The sequence below is a fragment of the Capricornis sumatraensis genome, chromosome 14, assembly GCF_032405125.1.
Source record: "Capricornis sumatraensis isolate serow.1 chromosome 14, serow.2, whole genome shotgun sequence".
NCBI lineage: Eukaryota > Metazoa > Chordata > Mammalia > Artiodactyla > Bovidae > Capricornis > Capricornis sumatraensis.
Window position 1 is genome coordinate 15051689 of NC_091082.1, and position 22406 is coordinate 15074094.

General features: G+C 36.6%; 1 protein-coding gene across 3 annotated transcripts in view; it reads left to right on the forward strand.

Moving 5' to 3' along the window:
- The window catches only part of KCNT2 (potassium sodium-activated channel subfamily T member 2), a 437588-nt gene that overhangs the window by 163605 nt on the left and 251577 nt on the right, over window positions 1-22406 (forward strand). For all 3 annotated transcript variants that reach the window (XM_068985918.1, XM_068985919.1, XM_068985920.1), the window contains exons 6-8: window positions 3309-3383; window positions 4603-4686; window positions 8017-8111. In XM_068985918.1, coding sequence (XP_068842019.1) covers window positions 3309-3383; window positions 4603-4686; window positions 8017-8111 — 254 coding nt within the window. The remainder of the gene's footprint in view (window positions 1-3308; window positions 3384-4602; window positions 4687-8016; window positions 8112-22406) is intronic.

Here is a 22406-nt window from a genome sequence, read left to right on the forward strand (position 1 = left end):
AACTTTTCCAGTGTGCCAAGCTAAGAAAATTAATGCTAGTCTTAATGTACACTAGCAGAAAGACCCTGCCATGTGACCAGTGATATTGATTCCCATTACATCCCCCTCCTCTGGTCACATCAGTCTCTTTTCCTGTGTAAAACCATTGACATTAAGGAACAATGTACAATGACTAGTAAAAAATATGGTGAGGAAAGAGTAGGCCAAATGTTACGCATTCTGGAAACTGAGTCGTGTAAAAAACTGTTAAATGGTAACATTAACCAGCACAATAAAAAATAGATGTGTTGCATAATGAAAATCAAGTATAAATGGTTTCTTGAATAGACCTGATTCAGTGCAAGTAGAAAAGCCTTTAGCCCGTTCTACGTTTCTCCTTCAAACCCAGTCATTGTCCTTATGAGCCATGCTGATCCAATGAAATCTCAGTTAGGCCCCTTAGTTTTTTTGCAAGACAAATCTCAGTTTAGTATTTAAGAGATAGTGTTCAGTATGTAAAAAATTTAATGTTCTCATCCAGTTTTAGCTTTTTCTAAGCTGCAAACTTCCCAGGTGGCACAATGGTAAAGAATCCACCTGTCGATGCCGGAGACACAAAAAATGTGGGTTCAGTCCTTGGGCCAGGAAAAATTTCCTAGAGGAGGAAATGGCAAGCTGCTCCAATATTCTGGTTTCAAAAATCCCATGGATTGAGGAGCCTGGTGGGCAACAGTCCGTGGGACAGTAGAGAGTCAGACACGACTGAGCACGCATGTGTGCACAGCTGGGAACTCAATGGGGCAAGGATCTTCTTGGGGGGCTTCTCCTGTGTCCACCTCCTCTTTGTCCGAAACCAGCTGATCGTGGCCCCTCAGGGCTGAGGAGGCTCCAGGAGAAGGTGGTCCTGACTGACTGGCCCAGGAATAGTCTGTGGTTTGGTTGCTCTGATGGCAGATACAGATGGGGCTTTGGTGGTTCTCCTAAGGCCTTGGGTGGAAGCTCCTTGATGCCTCAGGCCCCGGGCTGGCCACTCTGCCCCGGGTTCTGGGGGGTCCAAGGGCCACCATCTGTCAAGATTCTCTGTCTCCTTAGGCCTGCAGCCCTTCTGAGTCTGAATTTAAAATGGCCATACATTTTATTCTGTAGGGTCTATATCTTGTTCCCAGAAAATAAGTCGCTCTGTCTTAGTATTGTTGTAAGTGTAGCCTGTTCTTATCTCAACATTCTCTCTCTTTGCTTTGCTGTTTGTGTGTGTGTCTGTGTGTGTGTGGTGTGTGTGTGTGTGTGTGTGTGTGTGTGTGATGTTTTAGGCCTTAGTCAAAAACAGCCCCTAAGCCTGAGTCCAGCTCTCTAGGTTGTTTATCTGCGCCCTTCTTAACAGAGCTGGAGGTGATGAGGGAAGCATCCTTACATCTTTACACAGAGATGAGAGAGATCCTTAGAGCTCTGTGCCTTCCACCTGCTCTCCCACCACTTTTTATTTAGCCTGCAGACGGCTTATGAACCAGGGATAACAAAATCTCTTACTTACTGTTTTAGCAACCCAGACGATCCCCAAGGTAGAACTTGCTTTATGAAGTGGCGGTGTGCAGGGAAAGACCAAGTTAGCCAAGATGGCATAGTCAGGCCCTCTTGCCCCACAGCCTTTTGGCCTCACATTTTGTAAATAATGTTCATGTAATAACTCAAGTCACTCATAACACTGCACATGTGCATCGAGGTACTCACTTGGTCACAAGCTGCTTTGTGCTGTAGGGATATATGAGCTCCACCTAGGGCTGCATTTTACTGCTGTGTCACAGCTGTGTCTATTGGGTCAGCCACGAGAGGGGAGAACATAGGGTGTCTGTTGTTATGGCTGCGGAGGCAGCAGGAGAGAGGCCGTGTCATGGCTGCTGTGCAGGCCAGGAGAGAATAAATGTATCTGCAGTTCCTAGGGCTCCTCTGCTGCTGCTGCTAAGTCACTTCAGTCGTGTCCGACTCTGTGCAACCCTGTAAGACAGCAGCCCACCAGGCTCCCCCATCCCTGGGATTCTCCAGGCAAGAACACTGGAGTGGGTTGCCATTTCCTTCTCCAATGCATGAAAGTGAAAAGTGAAAGGGAAGTCGCTCAGTCGTGTCCGACTCTTAGCTACCCCAGGGACTGCAGCCCACCAGGCTCCTCCATCCATGGGATTTTCCAGGCAAGAGTACTGGAGTGGGTCGCCAGTGGCTCCTCTAGCCTCCTACTAACATCTTAGCTCACGCCTTGCCTACCCTGGGTTCAGCGAACACTGCGAACAGCGAGACAATTGGCGTCATGAGCAGGATCGGCGATGCAAGGTGTTTTACATCTCTGTAATGTTTTAAGAGTTTGGGACCTCAAGAAAAATAAAGATCCCAATATTATAGCCAGTGTGTCCTCAGTTGCTTCAGTTGTGTTTGACTCTGTGCAACTCTATGGAACGTAGCCTGCTAAGCTCCTCTTTCCGTGGGATTCTCCAGGCAAGACTACTGGAGTGGGTTGCCATTCATAAAATAATTAGACATTACAGGGGTCAGATTTCAAGTTGCCTTTCTATCAGATAGATTTCTTTTTTTTTTTTTTTAAAAGAATAAACTGCGTTAGGGAGTTCTGAGTTCTTTTTCACTGGACATCGTTAGAGAAAGTTTCAGGAATGACCTATTAGTCAGTGCCGTTGCCCAGAGCTGCACAATTAGAAGGATATGTGCTTGTTTGAATGCTCTGATGTCACCTTCTTGAAATTACTCATAATTTGTTAATAAGAGGGCCTGCATTTTCGTTTTTAACTGGGCCCCACTAATTATGTAGCCAGACCCGATTAATATTGTTGTACTGTGTGGGTTGGGAGACTAGAATCCAGATGATTGAGAAAACTCTGACTTTAAATCTTATTAATCTAAAAACAATGGCCTCCCAGGGCCATTGTTATATGTGTGTGTTTGCAAACTATTTAATATGCTTTATATTATGATATAAAAATTAAGATGGAGTTACTTTTTCATTGATTCTGTAAGGTTTCTTAATTTTTTTATTTTTACTAGTAACTTTTTTGATGTGATATTATGTGATTAAAATGTGCTATGTGCAATATTCATGGATTACTATGAGCATTTGGTTTACTTAAACTCTGCAAAATTGAGAGGGCACAATTACATGTAGCAAAATAATCTCTAAAAGTCATTGCTACATTTCTAAATAATGATTTTGTATTCTGTTAATATAAACATCCTTATCCTTATTGCTAGCAAAATTCTGATGCCTTTTCCCCGTTTAATGGTATCAGTTGTAATTGACTTTTATTTTTATTCATTTTTTTTTTTGGAAGGGAAACATCTGGGAACAGATTTTACGAATACCCTTCATCTTGGAAATAATTAATGCGGTTCCCTTCATTATCTCAGTAAGTCCTAAAAGAATCTTTAAAAGAAATAATTTTGTTATTAGTCATGAGTAAAATCTTTCAATCTAAATAGCAATAAATAATATATTAGCTCAGATGAATGAATTTAGGCTTTTGTTAATGTATTAAATCATGGTATTAGAAAATAAATAACAAAGTCAGTTATAACTGGGTTGTGAAATTAAGTGAACATTAACGAGATTTAGTTCAATAGCAAAATGAAATGCATTTTAGGAATATATACTCTAGAGGTACCATTTAAACATGTTAATTTTGTCTAAACAGATTAGAATGAATCACTCCACTTCTTGTGTATATTGTAGAGTTTTAAAAAATAAAAGCCAAGTAAAACCAAGTATTTATAAAAGTTTCTCATGCTGAGAATATGTTTATCTTTAGTTTAAGCCACAGGATTTATTAAATCCAGTTCTCTGTTTACTAAATATGTTGCCAACAACTAAGATGACCAGCAGTGTGCTTCTTTATTAAAGTCTGTGGAGGACCAATTCCACGGTGATCCTGTTCAGCTACAGAATATGCAACCAGCGCTTTTCCATTGCAAAATTGGATCTTAATCTATATTTGATAAAGCTTTAGTAATGTCTGTTGGGAATATGCTTTCTAACACTTTTTATTTTGAATTTTATTTGGAAAATCATGACTATAAGTCAGTATGATCTGAAGCTGTTGCTCACTCTGACAATTATTTTAATTTGAGTGATTTATCTAGAGGAACAACTGGCTCCAGATTGAATGACAGGTTAATTAAATATAATTCCAGTGGAATACAGTTCCCCAGTGTCACGTAAATGTTTGAATCTGAGAGAGTAAGTGGTAATGTTATAGAAAAGTAAAGCACTGTCTCCTTACACCTATTTTTACCTCCAGTTCCAGAAAAGAAAAAAGATGATATCTATTATAACAGTCATACCAAAAGATTTAGTGATCAGATTAACACAGTTATAGCTGATATCCCATTACAGCTGATTATTTTCCTTCTGCTTCTACAATAACTTTGCAAAGAATTTTTCCTTAGGACTTAGAGAAGGAAAAGCTCCTGTCTGCCCCTCCATTTCAATAATCATATGAATTTAGAGTATTTGCCACATGTTTTATATAATTATATTGTCCTTAATAACTTATTTTTGTTTTGCTTTTCTTCTCAATCATGTAGATTTCTTGCTTGGAGATAAAAATTTAGTTTTGATTTGTCTTCCAGATATTCTGGCCTTCCTTAAGAAATCTATTTGTCCCAGTTTTTCTAAACTGTTGGCTTGCCAAACATGCCTTGGAAAATATGATTGTAAGTATAAAATACAAGTGCAAAGACAAAAGTATTTTTCAATGCTCCATTACCTTCTTACCTCACTAAAGTGATGTGTTGCATAGATGTCTAAGCTAATAGACCCTATGTCTGTTTATATCCTAATAAGAATGAAAAGTGGTGAAACGCCCTTATTGTCAAGTCATTTCTTTTATAAGGCCCTATGAAATAGTAAACAAAAATAATTCAGGTAGTCTAAAGATCACCAAACCAAAGCTGACTGCTGTTTGGATGGTCAAACTTATTACCAATCTTCTGAAGACAGTGTTTCCTTCTAAAGCAATCTCATTAGGTATAACAGGACCCCTAGGTTTAAGGCTTCAGGAGGTAATGTTGTCAAACTGTAGGTAGTCTCACACTCCATAAAAATCTGTGGAGTTTTCTAAGGCGCTGTTTTGGAGCTGGAAGGTCCTCATGTAAAGTCAACTTTTTAGGTTGGGTTCGGTTGGGAATAGGGAGGCAGAAGGGGAAGCAAGAAGGAAGAGATGCAGAACTCAGAGATGTGCCACCATTGCATTTTACCTAAGGCCAACTCTGTTTGAAAGGACTGATTTATAACTAGGACCAAAACATAATAGGCTTGGATGCTTACTAGTGAGCTGACATTGGCTATTTGCTATTCAGTCATTTATTCTACCCTGGTGGCTCAGATGGTAAAGAAGTTCCCTGCAATGCAGGAGACCTGGGTTCTTTCCCTGGGTCAGGAAGATCCCCTGGAGAAGGGAATGACAACTGACTCCGGTATTCTTGTCTGGAGAATTCCATGGACAGAGGAGCCTGGCTGGCAGCCTATGGGGTTGCAAAGAGTCAGACATGACTGAGACTAACATTTTCACACTTTCACTTCTTCCATTTGTTTTACAAGTATTAATATGAGTCTACTCTCAGCTAAGCACTCTGATAAAATAAGCAAGTGATTTAACACCTTTGCTAATGTCTTCATTTTGAAAGAGAATAAAACTACCAACATACAGGCTTGCTGTGAGAATTAAGTTATATTATATATACATTTATATATGTGTAAAAATCTTGTATCTAGTATAAACATAGTAAGAGCTCAATATTATTAATTTGATCACACTGAAATTGTTTGCTTGGAGGCAAACTTGTTTTTCTTTTAAATAGCTTTTTAACAGAAAGTATGGCAGTAGTTTTGGCCAAAAGGAATATTTGGATAGCATTTGAGTCTTTACAACCAGCTAAATGTTTCTAATGAGCTCTCAATATATTAAGTGACCACTGGAGTTTCATGCAAACCTACAGCTAATAAGGGGAGCAGCATATGTCCTGTAAATGGTTTGCAAAAACATCCTGCTATCTTAGCTGTCCAAAAAAATATTATTTCACTAACTATAACTGTGGAGCCTGATGGGCTGCCGTCTATGGGGTCACACAGAGTTGGACACGACTGAAGCAACTTAGCAGCAGCAGCAACAGACTGCCTAAATTGTTAATTAAAAAAAAAAAAATTCCTCCAGTACTCTTTGCTAATTTGTGTTTATTAGTTGCTAGAAAAAGTAACCTAACCAAGAAAGGAATCATTAGTCAATCATTAAGAGTAAAAGTAGTGCTTTGCATTATTTATTTAGGATTCATTTTCCACCATAATTTTATATTTTACTTCTTTTCTTCCTGATTGGTAAAATTTAATTTGTTTTTCTGTTCATTAACACCTCTGTTAGAAGAAAGTAAAGAATGCAAGGTGAAGTTTTAATCAACTTCGCTTTTTTGTTTTCATAACAAAAGTTCTGGTTAAATGTGTGGTAGAGAAAGATAAAATGATAGCTCATTGAGGTTTTATTTTATATTGAAAGTGCAAGTGACTTTTTGTGACCACATGGACTGTAGCCCAGTAGGCTCCTCTGCCCATGGAATTCTCCAGGCAAGAATACTGGAGTGGGTAGCCATTCCCTTCTCCAGGGGATCTTCCCAACCCAGGAATTGAACCAGGGTCTCCTGCATTCCTGGCAGATTCTTTACCAGCTGAGCTATCTATTTATCTCATGAAGTACAGCTATTCAGACTGTTAAAAAATTATTATGAAAATTTATAAAACAGAAGAGTATAAAGTAAAACATTATATAAAACTACAAATCTTCCACAAAGGCTAGACACTAGAAATAATTTATATCCTTCTAATATTTTCTATGAAAGCACACACACACAAAATTGTATGTTTAATTTTATGATTTGAATGTTTGTCAAATACGAATTCCTATTCAATAAATATTTATGTTCAAACCATCTTTAATGGATGAATGTAAGTCTGCTATCTAATTTTGATCAATTTATTCAACCATTTGCTATTTCATTTTTAGTTATTTTAATAGGAATGAACATTCATTATTCATATTATAATTTTGCAATAAAGATTATACAAAATATTGATACAAATAAATAGTATACAAAATAATATAATATATATCACACAATATATATTACACAATAAATATGTTCATATTTATATTTTATACTATAAATAATATAAAAATATTATATTATAGGAAATATAATAATTTTGTAATGAAGATGAGCATACATAAATATTCAACTTCCATCTCATAATTTTCATGTGGTTAACTTTTAGAAGTTATGTTATGGGATAAATACTAATTAAATGGTGAATGCATGAACTGGAAAGGGCATACTTGTGAATTTTGACCTGTATTACCAAATTACTTTCAAGATATTTATAACAAATTACTTGAGCAATATTACATGTGCGTGCTCATTTTTTGCCTCTGAAATAACAGTAGGTATTATTATTTTTTAATGTTTTTCAATTGCAAAGTAAACTTGTATCTTGAATTCACATTTCTCTTGATATGAATGAAATTTATCTAAACATGTTCATTGGCTATGTAATTTTTTTATTTTTATGATAAACTGCCTGCTACTTTTTGTGACTTAGAGAATGAGATATGGTTGTAGTTGGATCCAGCTATTACTTTCCCCTCAGTTGAACATATTATTTTCTGATCTTTTAAAATTAGAAATTTCCATAAGACAGCATTGTCTTCAGGGAGGGCTTTTGGAGAGTCATTGAACATCTCTTTGTAAGGCAAGTGAACTAAAATTTAGTGCTTTTGTGGTGTACCATAGTATTAATATTATCTTGGCAATGAATGTTACAGTGAGGTTTAATTAGACCTAGGAAAAACCAAAAATATGCTGCTATATGCATTTAAAGTATGTGTGTTGAGTATGAACAAGACCGTTAAACTGTAATACATAGTAACAAATGTAACAAAACTCATGATTATTGAGTATCTATCAGAATTTAAAATATGCTTTTCTGTATTATTTCAGAATGATCTACACAGAGCCATTCAGCGTACACAGTCTGCAATGTTTAATCAAGTTTTGATTTTAATATCCACATTACTATGCCTTATCTTCACCTGGTAAGACTTTACATCAGCATTTTTATTATGTTTCATTTTAATTATAATACTAAAAAAAGTATTATAAACCATTTAAACTAAGAGCTGACAATAAAGATGAATAGATAAATATTTACTATAAAACATAATGGGTCACCTACAGAAACAAAAATAAAATCTTTACTTTAGTCTAACAGAAAAAAAATCAAGAAAGGACATTGATTATTTGGAATTGATATTTACTGCAACTCTGAGGTTTCCCAAATGCTGTAAACAACCAGATCACAAGAATTTGTATTTCATGCCATAGTTGTCAAACAAGAATTTTTCCTTCACACTGCTGACATGGAGATGCCCTTATCTGTCTGTAATCTTCAAAGCAAAACCGCTGTTGGGAACATTGTCACTGCCCATCACTCTCTGCCTGCATCTTCTCCCCTGATGGTCTAACATGCAGCCAGGCAGAAAGCAAGGGCAGACCTGACAGCGTGAAGCAACCAGTACTTTGCTTTGTTATAGAAAACAGCTATTTCTTCCTGTGGAAAGTCCCACTTTGCCAATTACACAGTAATCCAATGAGAAATGATAGACTTCCTATATGGATCCATGAAGATCCTAAGTAAAGGAAAAAAAAGAAATGTGAAAATCAGAAAGTGAGGTAGAATGATATATCTGTTTTTCAACTTCATTATGTATAATTGTGCTCTGACCTGAATTTGACCTACTGAGAAAGAGAAATTAGGAAGTCCTAAAGTAGGAAGAATGCCCTCATCACTAGCATTATAGAATTTTTAGATATAAATATAGCTACAGATATATGTGTGTAATTCTAGTTTTAGATACAGAAATATAATGTATGCTTAAGTAGTATGTAATTAATATCTCTATTAGGGATGGTACTGGGAGGGAGGAGGAACGGGGGTTCAAGATGGGGAACACGTGTATGCCTGTGGCGGATACATGTTGATGTATGGCAAAATCAATACAATATTGTAAAGTAATTAACCTGCAATTAAAAGAAATAAATTTATTTTAAAAATCTCTATTAAATGGATTTTAAATGTTTTATTGCTTACTTTTATATTTAAAAGTAAACATTTTAGGATATTCAACATTGTTAAATATAAAATATCCCTCTAAAATGGACACAATACCATCCTATCTTTTATTTTTTTTTACTCTGAACAGATTGCTTATATTATTCACCTAGTAAATAACTGCGTAAATTTGAAATACTGACAGCAGTGCCTTCTCAAGTTACAAAAGTGTTCTTAATTTTAAGATAATTACATTTTTAAAATAATTTAGAAGATTTCTCCTTTTATTGGACTTAAGAAAAAGTACTTAAATTAAAATTTTTATATATATGCTGATTTCTCAATTGCTGGAAAATGACCAAGAGTGAAATGAATGAGTTATAAATGTTATACATAGTCTGTTCAATTAAAATTATAATTGAAATTTTAATGCTAAAATAAGTACAGATGATTTAAATGTTATAGCAGGTCCAGTATTTTGGTTGGGACTGTGCTCATCACAGTAAACTCCCTACAGTGGGGCTCTTACTTTCTGCCTCTACATCAATTTCTTGAGCACATTTTATTTTTGAAGAAAGTGACTACACAAATTTTGCCACTTTCCTATGCCAAGAAGTGCAACAGTGCTTGATAAAGGGCTTTCATGATCTATGTGAAATTTCCATTATGCAACTTGTTAATCTTTTAAATCATTTGTGTTTCATTTTTTGTTGTATTTATAGTTACTTTTTTTGTTGTGTGTATATATTGTTAAATTTCAGACACTTGAGTGGTAGTTTCTACAAATATAGTCTCTAGTTAAAGCTGTCACCAATAAGTGGATTTGAATCTGTCTTTCAGTGTGGAATTTTTGTATAGAGTTATGTCTAACTCTAACATAATTTTAATAAAATGTTATTGTTTTTAATCACATGCACATCAATACAATTAGACTAATCTGGTTTAAATTATAATATCTGGGATAGAGAAATTGATGTTTAATTTATATGTGCGTTGTCTAGCTTTACAAGCAAAGGTCTTCATAAACCATGATCGTCATAGTAAGGCAGAATAAGTCTTATTTGAATTCATCATGGGCAATGGGGTTACTTACAAGAAAAAATATAGAAAATGTTGCATTAGTCATGATACACCATGAGGCTATTTTACCACAGTATGCCACACATATTATAAAATAAAAGTACACACAAAGATGTAAGAACTTACACAAATAGAAATGTCTATGTAGTCTGTCCAAGACTGTTAGATCAGCTTAATACCCTGGAGATGAAGTTTCCTTATATCTTGTTCTGTGTCTTTCTGAAAATAGTTTCCATGGTTCAGTATGGCTGCTTTGGTCTTGCCATTATATCCTAACTTCAACCTTTTCTCTTAGGAGAAAAGGATATAAGGTACTACAAGAAATTGCATGCATAATTTCAGCTAGAATTTGGTCATATACCTACATATAGCTGCAGGAGAGCTGCAAAAATGTAGCCTAACTGTGCAGTATACCCAGTTGAATAATATACCATGAAAAAGAAAATGGAATATTGTGGAACAATAAGCAATGATGAGTCATAAAATTCTACTTGTATATTGTTTGTTTAAAACTCAGGACTGTACAAATTGGGAGGTCTTGGATAGCTTATTTATTTACTCTTGTTTTCCACATCATTAAATGAATATAATACTAATCACCTTATAAGATTTTTGCTTTTTGTTTTTTAAATGAGGGTTGAATTGAGTGTGTTTATAAAATGTCTATGAGGGCATGGTAAATTGTGATAACACAGCAAAAATTTTAATTTCAGTTTTTCTCTTTATACAAAATGATTTAAGTATGTGAACTCAAAAATGAGATTACTTTAAAATGTCTAAACACAATAATTTATTCAGTTCAGTTCAGTTCAGTCGCTCAGTCTAATCCTACTCTTTGCGACCCCATGAATCGCAGCACGCCAGGACTCCCTGTCTATCAACAACTCCTGGAGTTCACTCAGACTCGTGTCCATCAAGTCAATGATACCATCCAGGCATCTCATCCTCTGTCGTCCCCTTCTCCTCCTGCCCCCAATCCCTCCCAGCATCAGAGTCTTTTCCAATGAGTCAACTCTTCGCATGAGGTGGCCAAAGTACTGGAGTTTCAGCCTCAGCATCATTCCCTCCAAAGAAATCCCAGGGCTGATCTCCTTCAGAGTGGACTAGTTGGATCTCCTTGCATTCCAAGGGACCCTCAAGAGTCTTCTCCAACACCACAGTTCAAACGCATCAATTCTTCAGTGCTCAGGTTTCTTCACAGTACAACTCTCGCATCCATACATGACCACAGGAAAAACCATAGCCTTGACTAGACGGACCTTTGTTGGCAAAGTAATGTCTCTGATTTTCAATATGCTGTCTAGGTTGGTCATAAGTTTTCTTCCAAGGAGTAAGTGTCTTTCAATTTCATGGCTGCAGTCACCATCTGCAGTGATTTTGGAGCCCCCCAAAATAAAATCTGACACTATTTCCACTCTTTCCCCGTCTATTTCCCATGAAGTGATGGGACCAGATGCCATGATCTTCGTTTTCTGAATGTTGAGCTTTAAGCCAACTTTTCCACTCTTCACTTTCACTTTCATCAAGAGGCTTTTTAGTTCCTCTTCACTTTCTGCCATAAGGGTGGTATCATCTGCATATCTGAGGTTATTGATATTTCTCCCGGCAATCTTGATTCCAGCTTGTGCTTCATTAATAATACTTTAAAACTGAATCAGGATACCTAAAAATAATTCTTGGCAACAGAGAGAACTGGCTACTTTTTTTCTTCCAGTTTTATTGAGAAATAATTTATATATAGCACTATACAAAGGTAACATGTACAGAATAATGTTTACTTATACACAACAGGAAGTAATTGCCATGGTAAGTTTAGTGAATGTCTATCATCTTTTATAAATATCAAATCAAATAAAAAAAATTTCCTTGTATAATTCAGAATTTTTTCACTTAACAAATTTCCTGTATAACAGAGCAGTGTTAATTATATTACTCCAGCTTTACATTACATCCAGGTAGTTATTTAGCTTACAACTGAAAGTTTGTACCGTTTGAACATTATCATCATTATATAAAGATACTACATTATTATTGATTATATTCCACATACCTTGCTTTTCATTCACATGACTCACTAATTTGTAACTGTAAGTTTTTACCTCTTAATTGTGGATGTAACTGGTGATGGAAGTAAAGCAAAACAAAAGATGACTACACATGTACATCACCAGAAGGTCAATATCAAAATCAGATTGATTATATTCTTTGCAGCCAAAGATGGAGAAGCTTCATACACTCTTCAAAAAACAAGACCGGGAGCTGACTATGGCTCAGATCATAACTCCTTATTGCCGAGTTCAGACTTAAATTGAAGAAGTAGGGAAAACCGCTAGACCATTCAAGTATGACCTAAATCATATCCCTTACAGTAGAGTGACAAATAGATTCAAGGGATTATATCAGATAGACAGACTGCCTGAAGAACCATGGGTCGAGGTTCATGACATTGTGCAAGAGGCAGTGATCAAGACCATCTCCAAGAAAAAAAAAATGCAAAAAGGCAAAATGGTTGTCTGAGGATGCCTTACAAATAGCTGAGAAAAGAAAAAAAAGTGAAAAGCAAGGGAGAAAAGGAAAGATATACCCATTTGAATGCAGACTTCCAAAGAATAGCAAGGAGGTATAAGAAAGCCTTCCTAAATGAACAATGCAAAGAAATAGAGGAAAATAATCAGATGGGAAAGACTAGAGTTACCTTCAAGAAAATTAGTGATACCAAGGGAATACTTCATGCAAAGATGGGCTCAATAAAGAGAGAGAAATGGTATGAACCTAACAGAAAGAGAAGGTATTAAGAAGAAGAGACAACAATACACAGAAGAAGTATACAAAAATGATCTTTATGACCTAGTTCAGTCAGTTCAGTCGCTCAGTCATGTCCAACTCTTTGCAGCCCCATGAATCACAGCACGCCAGACCTCCGTGTCCATCACCATCTCCCAGAGTTCACTCAGACTCACGTCCATCGAGTCCATGATGCCATCCAGCCATCTCATCCTCTGTCGTCCCCTTCTCCTCCTGCCCCCAATCCCTCCCAGCATCAGAGACTTTTCCAATGAGTCAACCCTTCGCATGAGGTGGCCAAAGTACTGGAGTTTCAGCTTTAGCATCATTCCTTCCAAAGAAATCCCAGGGCTGATCTCCTTCAGAATGGACAGGTTGGATCTCCTTGCAGTCCAAGGGACCCTCAAGAGTCTTCTCCAACACCACAGTTCAAAAGCATCTATTCTTTGACACTCAGCCTTCTTCACAGTCCAACTCTCACATCCATACATGACCACAGGAAAAACCATAGCCTTGACTAGATGGACCTTTGTTGGCAAAGTAATGTCTCTGCTTTTGAATATGCTATCTAGGTCGGTCATAAGTTTTCTTCCAAGGAGTAAGTGTCTTTCAATTTCATGGCTGCAGTCACCATCTGCAGTAATTTGGAGCCCCAGAAAATAAAGCCTGACACTGTTTCCACTGTTTCCCCATATATTTCCCATGAAGTAATGGGACTGGATGCCATGATCTTCGTTTTTTGAATGTCGAGCTTTAAGCCAACTTTTTCACTCTCCCCTTTCACTTTCATCAAGAGGCTTTTAGTTCCTCTTCACTTTCTGCCATAAGGGTGGCATCATCTACGTATCTGAGTTTATTGATGTTTCTCCTGGCAGTCTTGATTCCAGCTTGTGTTTCCTCCAGTCCAGCGTTTCTCATGATGTACTCTGCATAGAAGTTAAATAAGGAAGGTGACAATATGCAGTCTTGACGTACTCCTTTTCCTATTTGGAACCAGTCTGTTGTTCCATGTCCAGTTCTAACTGTTGCTTCCTGACCTGCATACAGATTTCTCAAGAGGCAGGTTAGGTGGTCTGGTATTCCCATCTCTTTCAGAATTTTCCACAATTTATTGTGATCCACAGAGTCAAAGGCTTTTGCATAGTCAATAAAGCAGAAATAGATGTTTTACTGGAACTCTCTTGCTTTACCCATGATCCAGTGGATGTTGGCACTTTGATCTCTGGTTCCTCTGCCTTTTCTAAAACCAGCTTGAACATCAGGGAGTTCACGGTTCACGTATTGCTGAAGCCTGGCTTGGAGAATTTTGAGCATTACTTTACTAGCAGGTGAGATGAGTGCAATTGTGCGGTAGTTTGAGCATTCTTTGGCATTGCCTTTCTTTGGAATTGGAATGAAAGCTGACCTTTTCCAGTCTTGTGGCCACTGCTGAATTTTCCAAATTTGCTGGCATATTGAGTGCAGCACTTTCACAGCATCATCTTTCAGGATTTGAAACAGCTCAACTGGAATTCCATCACCTCCACTAGCTTTGTTCCTAGTGATGCTTTGTAAGGCCCACTTGACTTCACATTCCAATATGTCTGGCTCTAGATTAGTGATCACACCATCGTGATTATCTGGGTCATGAAGATCTTTTTTGTACAGTTCTTCTGTGTATTCTTGCCACCTCTTCTTAATATCTTCTGCTTCTGTTAGGTCCCTACCATTTCTGTCCTTTATCGAGCCCATCTTTGCATGACATGTTCCCTTGGTAGCTCTAATTTTCTTGAAGAGATCTCTAGTCTTTCCCATTCTGTTGTTTTCCTCTATTTCTTTGCATTGATCGCTGAAGAAGGCTTTCTTATCTCTTCTTGCTATTCTTTGGAACTCTGCATTCAGATGTTTATATCCTTCCTTTTCTCCTTTGCGTTTCTCCTCTCTTCTTTTCACAGCTATTTGTAAGGCCTCCCCAGACAGACATTTTGCTTTTTTGCATTTCTTTTCCATGTGGATGGTCTTGAACCCTGTCTCCTGTACAATGTCACAAACCTCATTCCATAGTTCATCAGGCACTCTATCTATCAGATCTAGGCCCTTAAATCTGTTTCTCACTTCCACTGTATATTCATAAGGGATTTGATTTAGGTCATACCTGAATGGTCTAGCAGTTTTCCCTACTTTCTTCAGTTTGAGTCTGACTTTGGTAATAAGGAGTTCATGATCTGAGCCACAGTCAGCTCCTGGTCTTGTTTTTGTTGACCATATAGAGCTTCTCCATCTTTGGCTGCAAAGAATATAATCAATCTGATTTCGGTGTTGAACATCGGTGATGTCCATGTGTAGAGTCTTCTCTTGTGTTTTTGGAAGAGGATGTTTGCTATGACCAGTGCATTCTCTTGGCAAAACTCTATTAGCCTTTGCCCTGCTTCATTCCACATTCCAAGGCCAAATTTGCTTGTTACTCCAGGTGTTTCTTGACTTCCTACTTTTGCATTCCAGTTCCCTATAAGGAAAAGGACATCTTTTGGGGGTGTTAGTTCTAAAAGGTCTTGTAGGTCTTCATAAAACCATTCAGCTTCAGTTTCTTCAGCGTTACTGGTTGGGGCATAGACTTGGATAACTGTGATATTGAATGGTTTGCCTTGGAGACGAACAGAGATCATTCTGTCGTTTTTGAGATTTCATCTAAGTACTGCATTTCAGACTCTTTTGTTGACCATGATGGCTACTCCATTTCTTCTGAGGAATTCCTGCCCACAGTAGTAGATATAACGGTCATCTGAGTTAAAGTCACCCTTTCATTCCATTTTAGTTCGCTGATTCCTAAAATGTCGAAGTTCACCCTTGCTATCTCTTGTTTGACCACTTCCAATTTGCCTTGATTCATGGACCTGACATTCCAGGTTCCTGTGTGACCCAGATAACCACAATAGTGTGATCACTCACCTAGAGCCAGATATTCTGGAAAGCGAAATCACATGGGCCTTAGGAAGCATCACTACAAGCAAAGCTAGTGGAGGTGATTTAATTCTTGTTGAGGGATTTCAAATCCCAAATGATTATGCTGTGAAAGTGTTTTACTCAATATGCCAACAAATTTGGAAAACTCAGCAGTGGCCACAAGACTGGAAAATGTCAGTTTTCATTCCTATCCCCCCAAAAGGGAAATGCCAAAGAATTTTCAAACTACCGCACAATTGTACTCATCTCACACAGTAGCAAAGTAATACTCAAAATTCTCCAAGTCAAATAGGGAAAGGAACTCATCAAGGCATATTGTCACCCTGCTTATTTAACTTATATGGAGAGTACATCATGTGAAATGCTGGGCTGGATGAAGTGCAAGCTGGAATCAAGATTTCCGGGAGAAATATCAATAAACTCAGATATGCAGAAGACACTGCCCTGATGGCAGAAAGCAAAGAAGAACTAAAGAGCCTCTTGTTGAAAGTGAAAGAGGAGAATGAAGATGCTTGCTTAAAACTCAACATTGAAAAAGCAAAGATCATAGCATCTGGTCCCATCACTTCGTGTCAAATAGATGGGGAAACAATAGAAACAGTGGAGGATTTTATTTTGGGGTCTCCAAAATCACAGCAGATGGTGACTTCAGCCATGAAATTAAAAGATACTTGCTCCTTGGAAGAAAAGCTATGACCAACCTAGACAGCACATTTAAAATAGAGACATTACTTTACTGACAAAGGTCTGTCTTGTCAAAGCTAGGATTTTTCCAGCAGTCATGTATGGATATGTGATTCAGACCATAAAGAAAGCTGAACACCAAAGAACTTATGCTTTTGAACTGTGGTGTTGGAGAAGACTCTTGAGAGTCCTTTGTACTGCAAGTAGATGAAACCAGTCCATCATAAAGGAAATCAGTCCTGAATATTCATTGGAAGGACTGATGCTGAAGCTGAAGCTCCAATACTTTGGCCACATGATATAAAGAGCTGACTCATTAGAAAAGACCCTAATGCTGAGAAAGATTGAAGGCAGGAGGAGAAGTGGACCACAGAGGCCAGACGGTTCGATGGCATCACCCACTCGATGGACAGGAGGTTGAACAAGCTGCAGGAGTTGGGGATGGACAGGGAAGCGTGGCATTTTGCAGTACACAAGATCACAGAGTCGGACACGACTGAGTTACTGAACTAAACTGATACATATTTGTATCTATGTATGTATATTGGTACATACACACTGGGACACACACATACACTCATATATATATATCAACACAATGTAATATACCTGGAAGAGTGCATGACAACCCACTCCAGTACTCATGCCTGGAGAATCCCTATGGACAGAGGAGCTTGGTGGAATTCAGTCCATGGGGTTGCAAAGAGTTGCACACGACTGAGCTACTAAGCACAGCCCAATGTAATATATATATGTGTGTGTGTGTCATATTAAATGCTCTTAATTTACATCACAGAGCAAGACTGTCAGTGCTTTTCCAAATCAGAACTTTTAAAATATATATTAAATATTAAGCCCTGAATAATTTCAAGAACTAATATTTGATGAAAGGACTGTGTTGTTTGTGGATCTCACAGTCTTAAAACTACCTGTTTGGAAAGCTGCTGTATGGCTTAAAATGTATCTTGTCTTCATTGTTATGAACATTACAGAGAACTATCATTAGGCACCCGCTTATGAGAGACACCATGCTCAGTGCCAAACCAAAATAACGATTAGGCTGCCGACCCCTCCCTGTAGGAAATGTGCTCAGAATTGCTTTTCCTGTCATTGTGATGGAATTAGACTCATCTTTCCACATATCGCTGTGTGCCCCTCCTGATCAACAGTGTACACTTCCAAGACATCTGGGAGTTGTGATTCAGCTCATGTCTCTGTAACAAAGCAGAGGCAACTGGTCCATCCAGGAATTAAGTGCATGACTTTAGAGCAATTTTCAACATATTCTAACCAATAATAAGTACTCTAATGTATAATGCATTTGCTGTTTCTAATTATACACTGTTAAACTTGTTTTTGCACCTACTTTGATTTGAAATTTTTATTTGAATATGTATTGCATATTTTCATATTATTTCATAGAGTTATATAGTACAAGATATATTAGGTTAGTGGATATTTTATGTTTTAGTACAGTGTGAAAAAGTTAGTTTACCTCCTCAGTCATTTTTTTTTTCCTACTGCTGCCCCAAATCATTGTTTATAATGTAGGCAAGAAGGGGTCGTTCTATGCTGGATTTTCTCAAAATTTATTGTAGGAAAAAAAATTAATTGGAGTGTAATTGCTTTACAACATTGTGTTTTTCTTCTGCTGTACAATGAAGTGAATGTTATGTATGATTCTTCTCATTTTAGACAAGAGAATGAGGCACAGAAAGGAGAGATGAAAAGATAAGCCTTAGTTTATTCAAGGTGTGCAATTAGTAAAAATCAGAGTTCAGATCTGGATCTAGGCAAACTGGTTCCAGAGTGATATGCTTACCTTGTATTATTTGTATGATGTTCTAGAAGTCATTAACATAGATGTAAATAAATTATAATCAAACTAAAAATCATATAAGTGAAAGTGAAAATCACTCAGTCGTTTCCGACTCTTTGCAACCCCGTGGACTTAGTCCGTGGAATTCTCCAGGTCAGAATACTGGAGTGGGTAGCCTTTCTCTTCTCCAGGGAGTCTTCCCAACCCAGGGATTGAACCCAGGTCTCCCGCATTGCAGGCAGTTTCTTTACCAGCTGAACCACAAAGGAAGCAAAAAAAAAAAAAAAAATCAAACAGAATTGTGATAGTTTTCTTATTTCTGTTGTGAATTTAAATTGCCATTTGAACAGGATTATAGCTGAATAAAACATTAAGATGACATTTTCTTCATTAGTAAAGACATTTTGGATTAAGTATAGAACGATACTTTAGCCATTAGTTTCTCTTTTCTGTAAATAGTTACTTTGAATTTGGCAAGTTTCTAATCTTTTTTTTTTTAGTTTTAGCTAAAACAAATACAATATATTTAGATAAAATTTCTGCATATATACATTATCATTTTAATAATTTAATAATAATAGTAATAATTATCAAATTATTTCCATTAACCTGTTTTCCCATCTGTCTTTCTACACTTCTGTGTTTTTATAAAGATACAGAAAGAGATACAGAAAGAATATATCAAGTGATTCTATTTGGATATAGGATTATGAATGATTTTTTAAACTTTCTTCCTTATACATTTTGCTGTGGTTTACATTTTCAAATGAATATGTGTAAGTTTTGAAAACAAAACAAAGTTACAAAAATTAAGGAATATAAAAAAGAGAACAAAATTTAATACAAGGTGCAAAATGTAGTGATCACTTTATGTATGATTTATTTGAATAGTTTCTTTCCATTAGTAAAATTATTTTCATATTTTACAGGGATGATCCAGAGGGATGGTGTGGGGTGGGAGGTGGGAGAGGGGTTCATGTTTGGGAACTCATGTACACCCGTGGTAGATTCGTGTCGATGTATGGCAAAACCAAGACAGTGTTGTAAAGTAAAATAAAGTAAAAATTAAAATTAAAATTAAAAAAAATAAAAATGGAATTTAAACCAATTTTAAACTATACAATGAAACTCAAAAAAAAAAATCTAAATTCCTCTCCTTTCTCTCCTGCTTATCTTTTGAGTCTTGACATTTAGATTGAAGCTCTTAAGTTTTCTTGAAGGTTATCTAAATTAATGGGAGATATCCAAGCTTTATGCTTGCCAGTGTTGGAAAAAATTGCAAAATATATAATACTTCCTTAATTATCAGTATTTCCTGCCAGATTTTAAACATATATAACAAAGTTTCAATTGTTCTTTCTTATCATTTTATATCTAACGTCTCTTTATAGTCGGAAAATATAAGACACTTAACAAGTGTTTGCAATTGATAGAAAATAATATTCTGGGGTTAAAATCACAGGCCAATATCCTTATCAGTTGGAGGAACTTAAATGTGTTATAGGCTAAAAATGTTCAAACCATGTATTTTGAGAATGTTCCTTTATGTACCTTCTTTTCACATTTAACTTTGTGTTGGATGCTGGAAAGAATCGTTATAATCATACCCTTCTCTGCCAATGTGGTTTTATGAAGATATTCTAGTTTTGTTACTTTTATTGAAGAAATATAACTGAGTAGCAAAACTTCTACAACTTTTTTAATTAAAAAGGAATGCTCTTTGAAATAATTTTTATAAATTGCCTACACATACCTCTTAAATAGGAACTTCCAGATAAATCAAATTTTGGCTGTTAATTTTGTCTCCATATAATTTCTGAATTTATATCTTGAAAATGTTTCTTCTAATTTTACAATTTTGAGAGTAGAACACTGTGATAAAATTACTGAAATTATCACTTCTTATTTGCTATCATGAGCTTCCCAGATGACTCAGTTGTAGAGACTCTGCTTGCCAATGCAGGAGACTCAGAAGACGTGGGTTCAATCCCTGGGTCAGGAAGAACCCTGGAGAAGGAAATGGCAACCCGCTTCAGTATTCTTGCCTGGGAAATCCCAGGGACAAAGGAGCCTGGTGGGTTACAGTCCATGGGGTCAGAAAGAGTCAGACACGACTGAGCATACTCACACATGTGTGCTATCTTGCTTTTCTCATTCCATCATGCTTTAGGATTTCTTGTTTGGTTTATTCTTCTATTTATTTCTTTGCTTTTCCTTTTGTTTTTTTTTTTTTGGTTCCTGAAATCTGAGTTTTGTTTTTCCCATCTGAGTGAAACCCCAATCTTATCCTGAAAAATCTGTTTCTTTATTATTTTGAAACAAAGAAAATGTATGTTTCTATATTCAGGGCGTAGGGTGGGATGTGTTCACTTTTTATAAACGACTAAACTGCAGTGTCTGTTAACTTCAGATTAGTGGCCCATATGACATAAGTCATTAAGCTTTATTTGCATATACATGAAGACAGTGCCTAGTAGAGCAAGAACTTTCTTTTAATAGTAGAAAATCTAGATTTATCATTACTTCAAAAGGAGCAATTCTCCTAGAAAAGGTAAAACCCCATACCTCAAATGATCTTAAATCCCATGGGAATTTTAGATTTTAAGCAGACATTCTACAGGAAATGAAAATGATTATTTGGAACAATTTAGTTGGTATTTATTCAATAAATACCAAACTGTAGGTCTGGGCTGATTTGAATGCTAATGTCTGAATTACAAGCATTAAATCAAGGTGTTAGATACTTTCAGCAAAGAATGCCATTGCTAATTAAATGTTTCCAGTAACTATGCACAGCAATGGGATTCATAGGCAGTGTATGGATATTTGAAATTATTTATTTCTGCCATCTGATTTTTTTTCCCTCTGAAAACATTTCAGTGTACAAATTAACATTTACCAGGTGGTGAAAAAGATTACAGTCTCAATATTTCCTTTCATTCAAATTAACATTTCCCTTATAAATCTTGATAAAGCTTGAGAAAGTAAATGTATTCTTAACATATTAAAAGAAGAACACGTTAAAAACAATAATTGCAAGTGATTAGATAAGTTTAGTTCAGTTCAGTCATTCAGTCATGTCCGACTCTTTGCAACCCCAGGGACTGCAGTGCACCAGGCTTCCCTGTCCATCACCAACTCCCGGAGCTTACTCAAACTCATGTCCATCGAGTTGGTGATGCCATCCAACCATCTTATCCTCTGTTGTCCCCTTCTTCTCTTGCCTTCAATCTTTTCCACCATCAAGGTCTTTTCAAATGAGTCAGTTCTTTGCATCAGGTGGCCAAAGTGTTGGAGCTTCAGCTTCAGCATCAGTCCTTCCAATGAATTCAGGACTGATTTCCTTTAGGATGGACTGGTTTGATCTCCTTGCAGTTCAAGGGACTCTCAAGAGTCTTCCCCAATACCACAGTTCAAAAGCATCAGTTCTGGCACTCAGCTTTCTTTATAGTCCAATTCTCACATCCATACGTGACTACTGGAAAAACCATAGCTTTGACTAGATGGACCTTTATTAGCAAAGTAATGTCTCTGCTTTTTAATGTGCTGCCTAGACTGGCCGTAGCTTTTCTTCCAAGGAGCAAGCATCTTTTAATTTATGGCTGCAGTCACCATCTGCTGTGATTTTGGAGCCCCAAAATAAAGTTTGTCGTTGTTTCCTCATCTATTTGCCATGAAGTGGTGGGACCAGATGCCAAGATCTTCATTTTTTGAATATTGAATTTTAAGGCAACTTTCACTCTCCTCTTTTTCTTCCATCAAAAGGTCTCTTACTTCTTTTTCAACTTTCTTCCACAGGGTAGTGTCATCTGCGTATCTGAGGTTATTGATATTTCTCCCAGCTATCTTGATTCCAGCTTGTGGTTCATCCAGTCCAGCATGAATTAGATGTTAGATAAGTGATTAGATATTAAGGTGCTTCTGTTATTATATTGATAACCTATTGGGTAAGCAAATATATTATGTTTT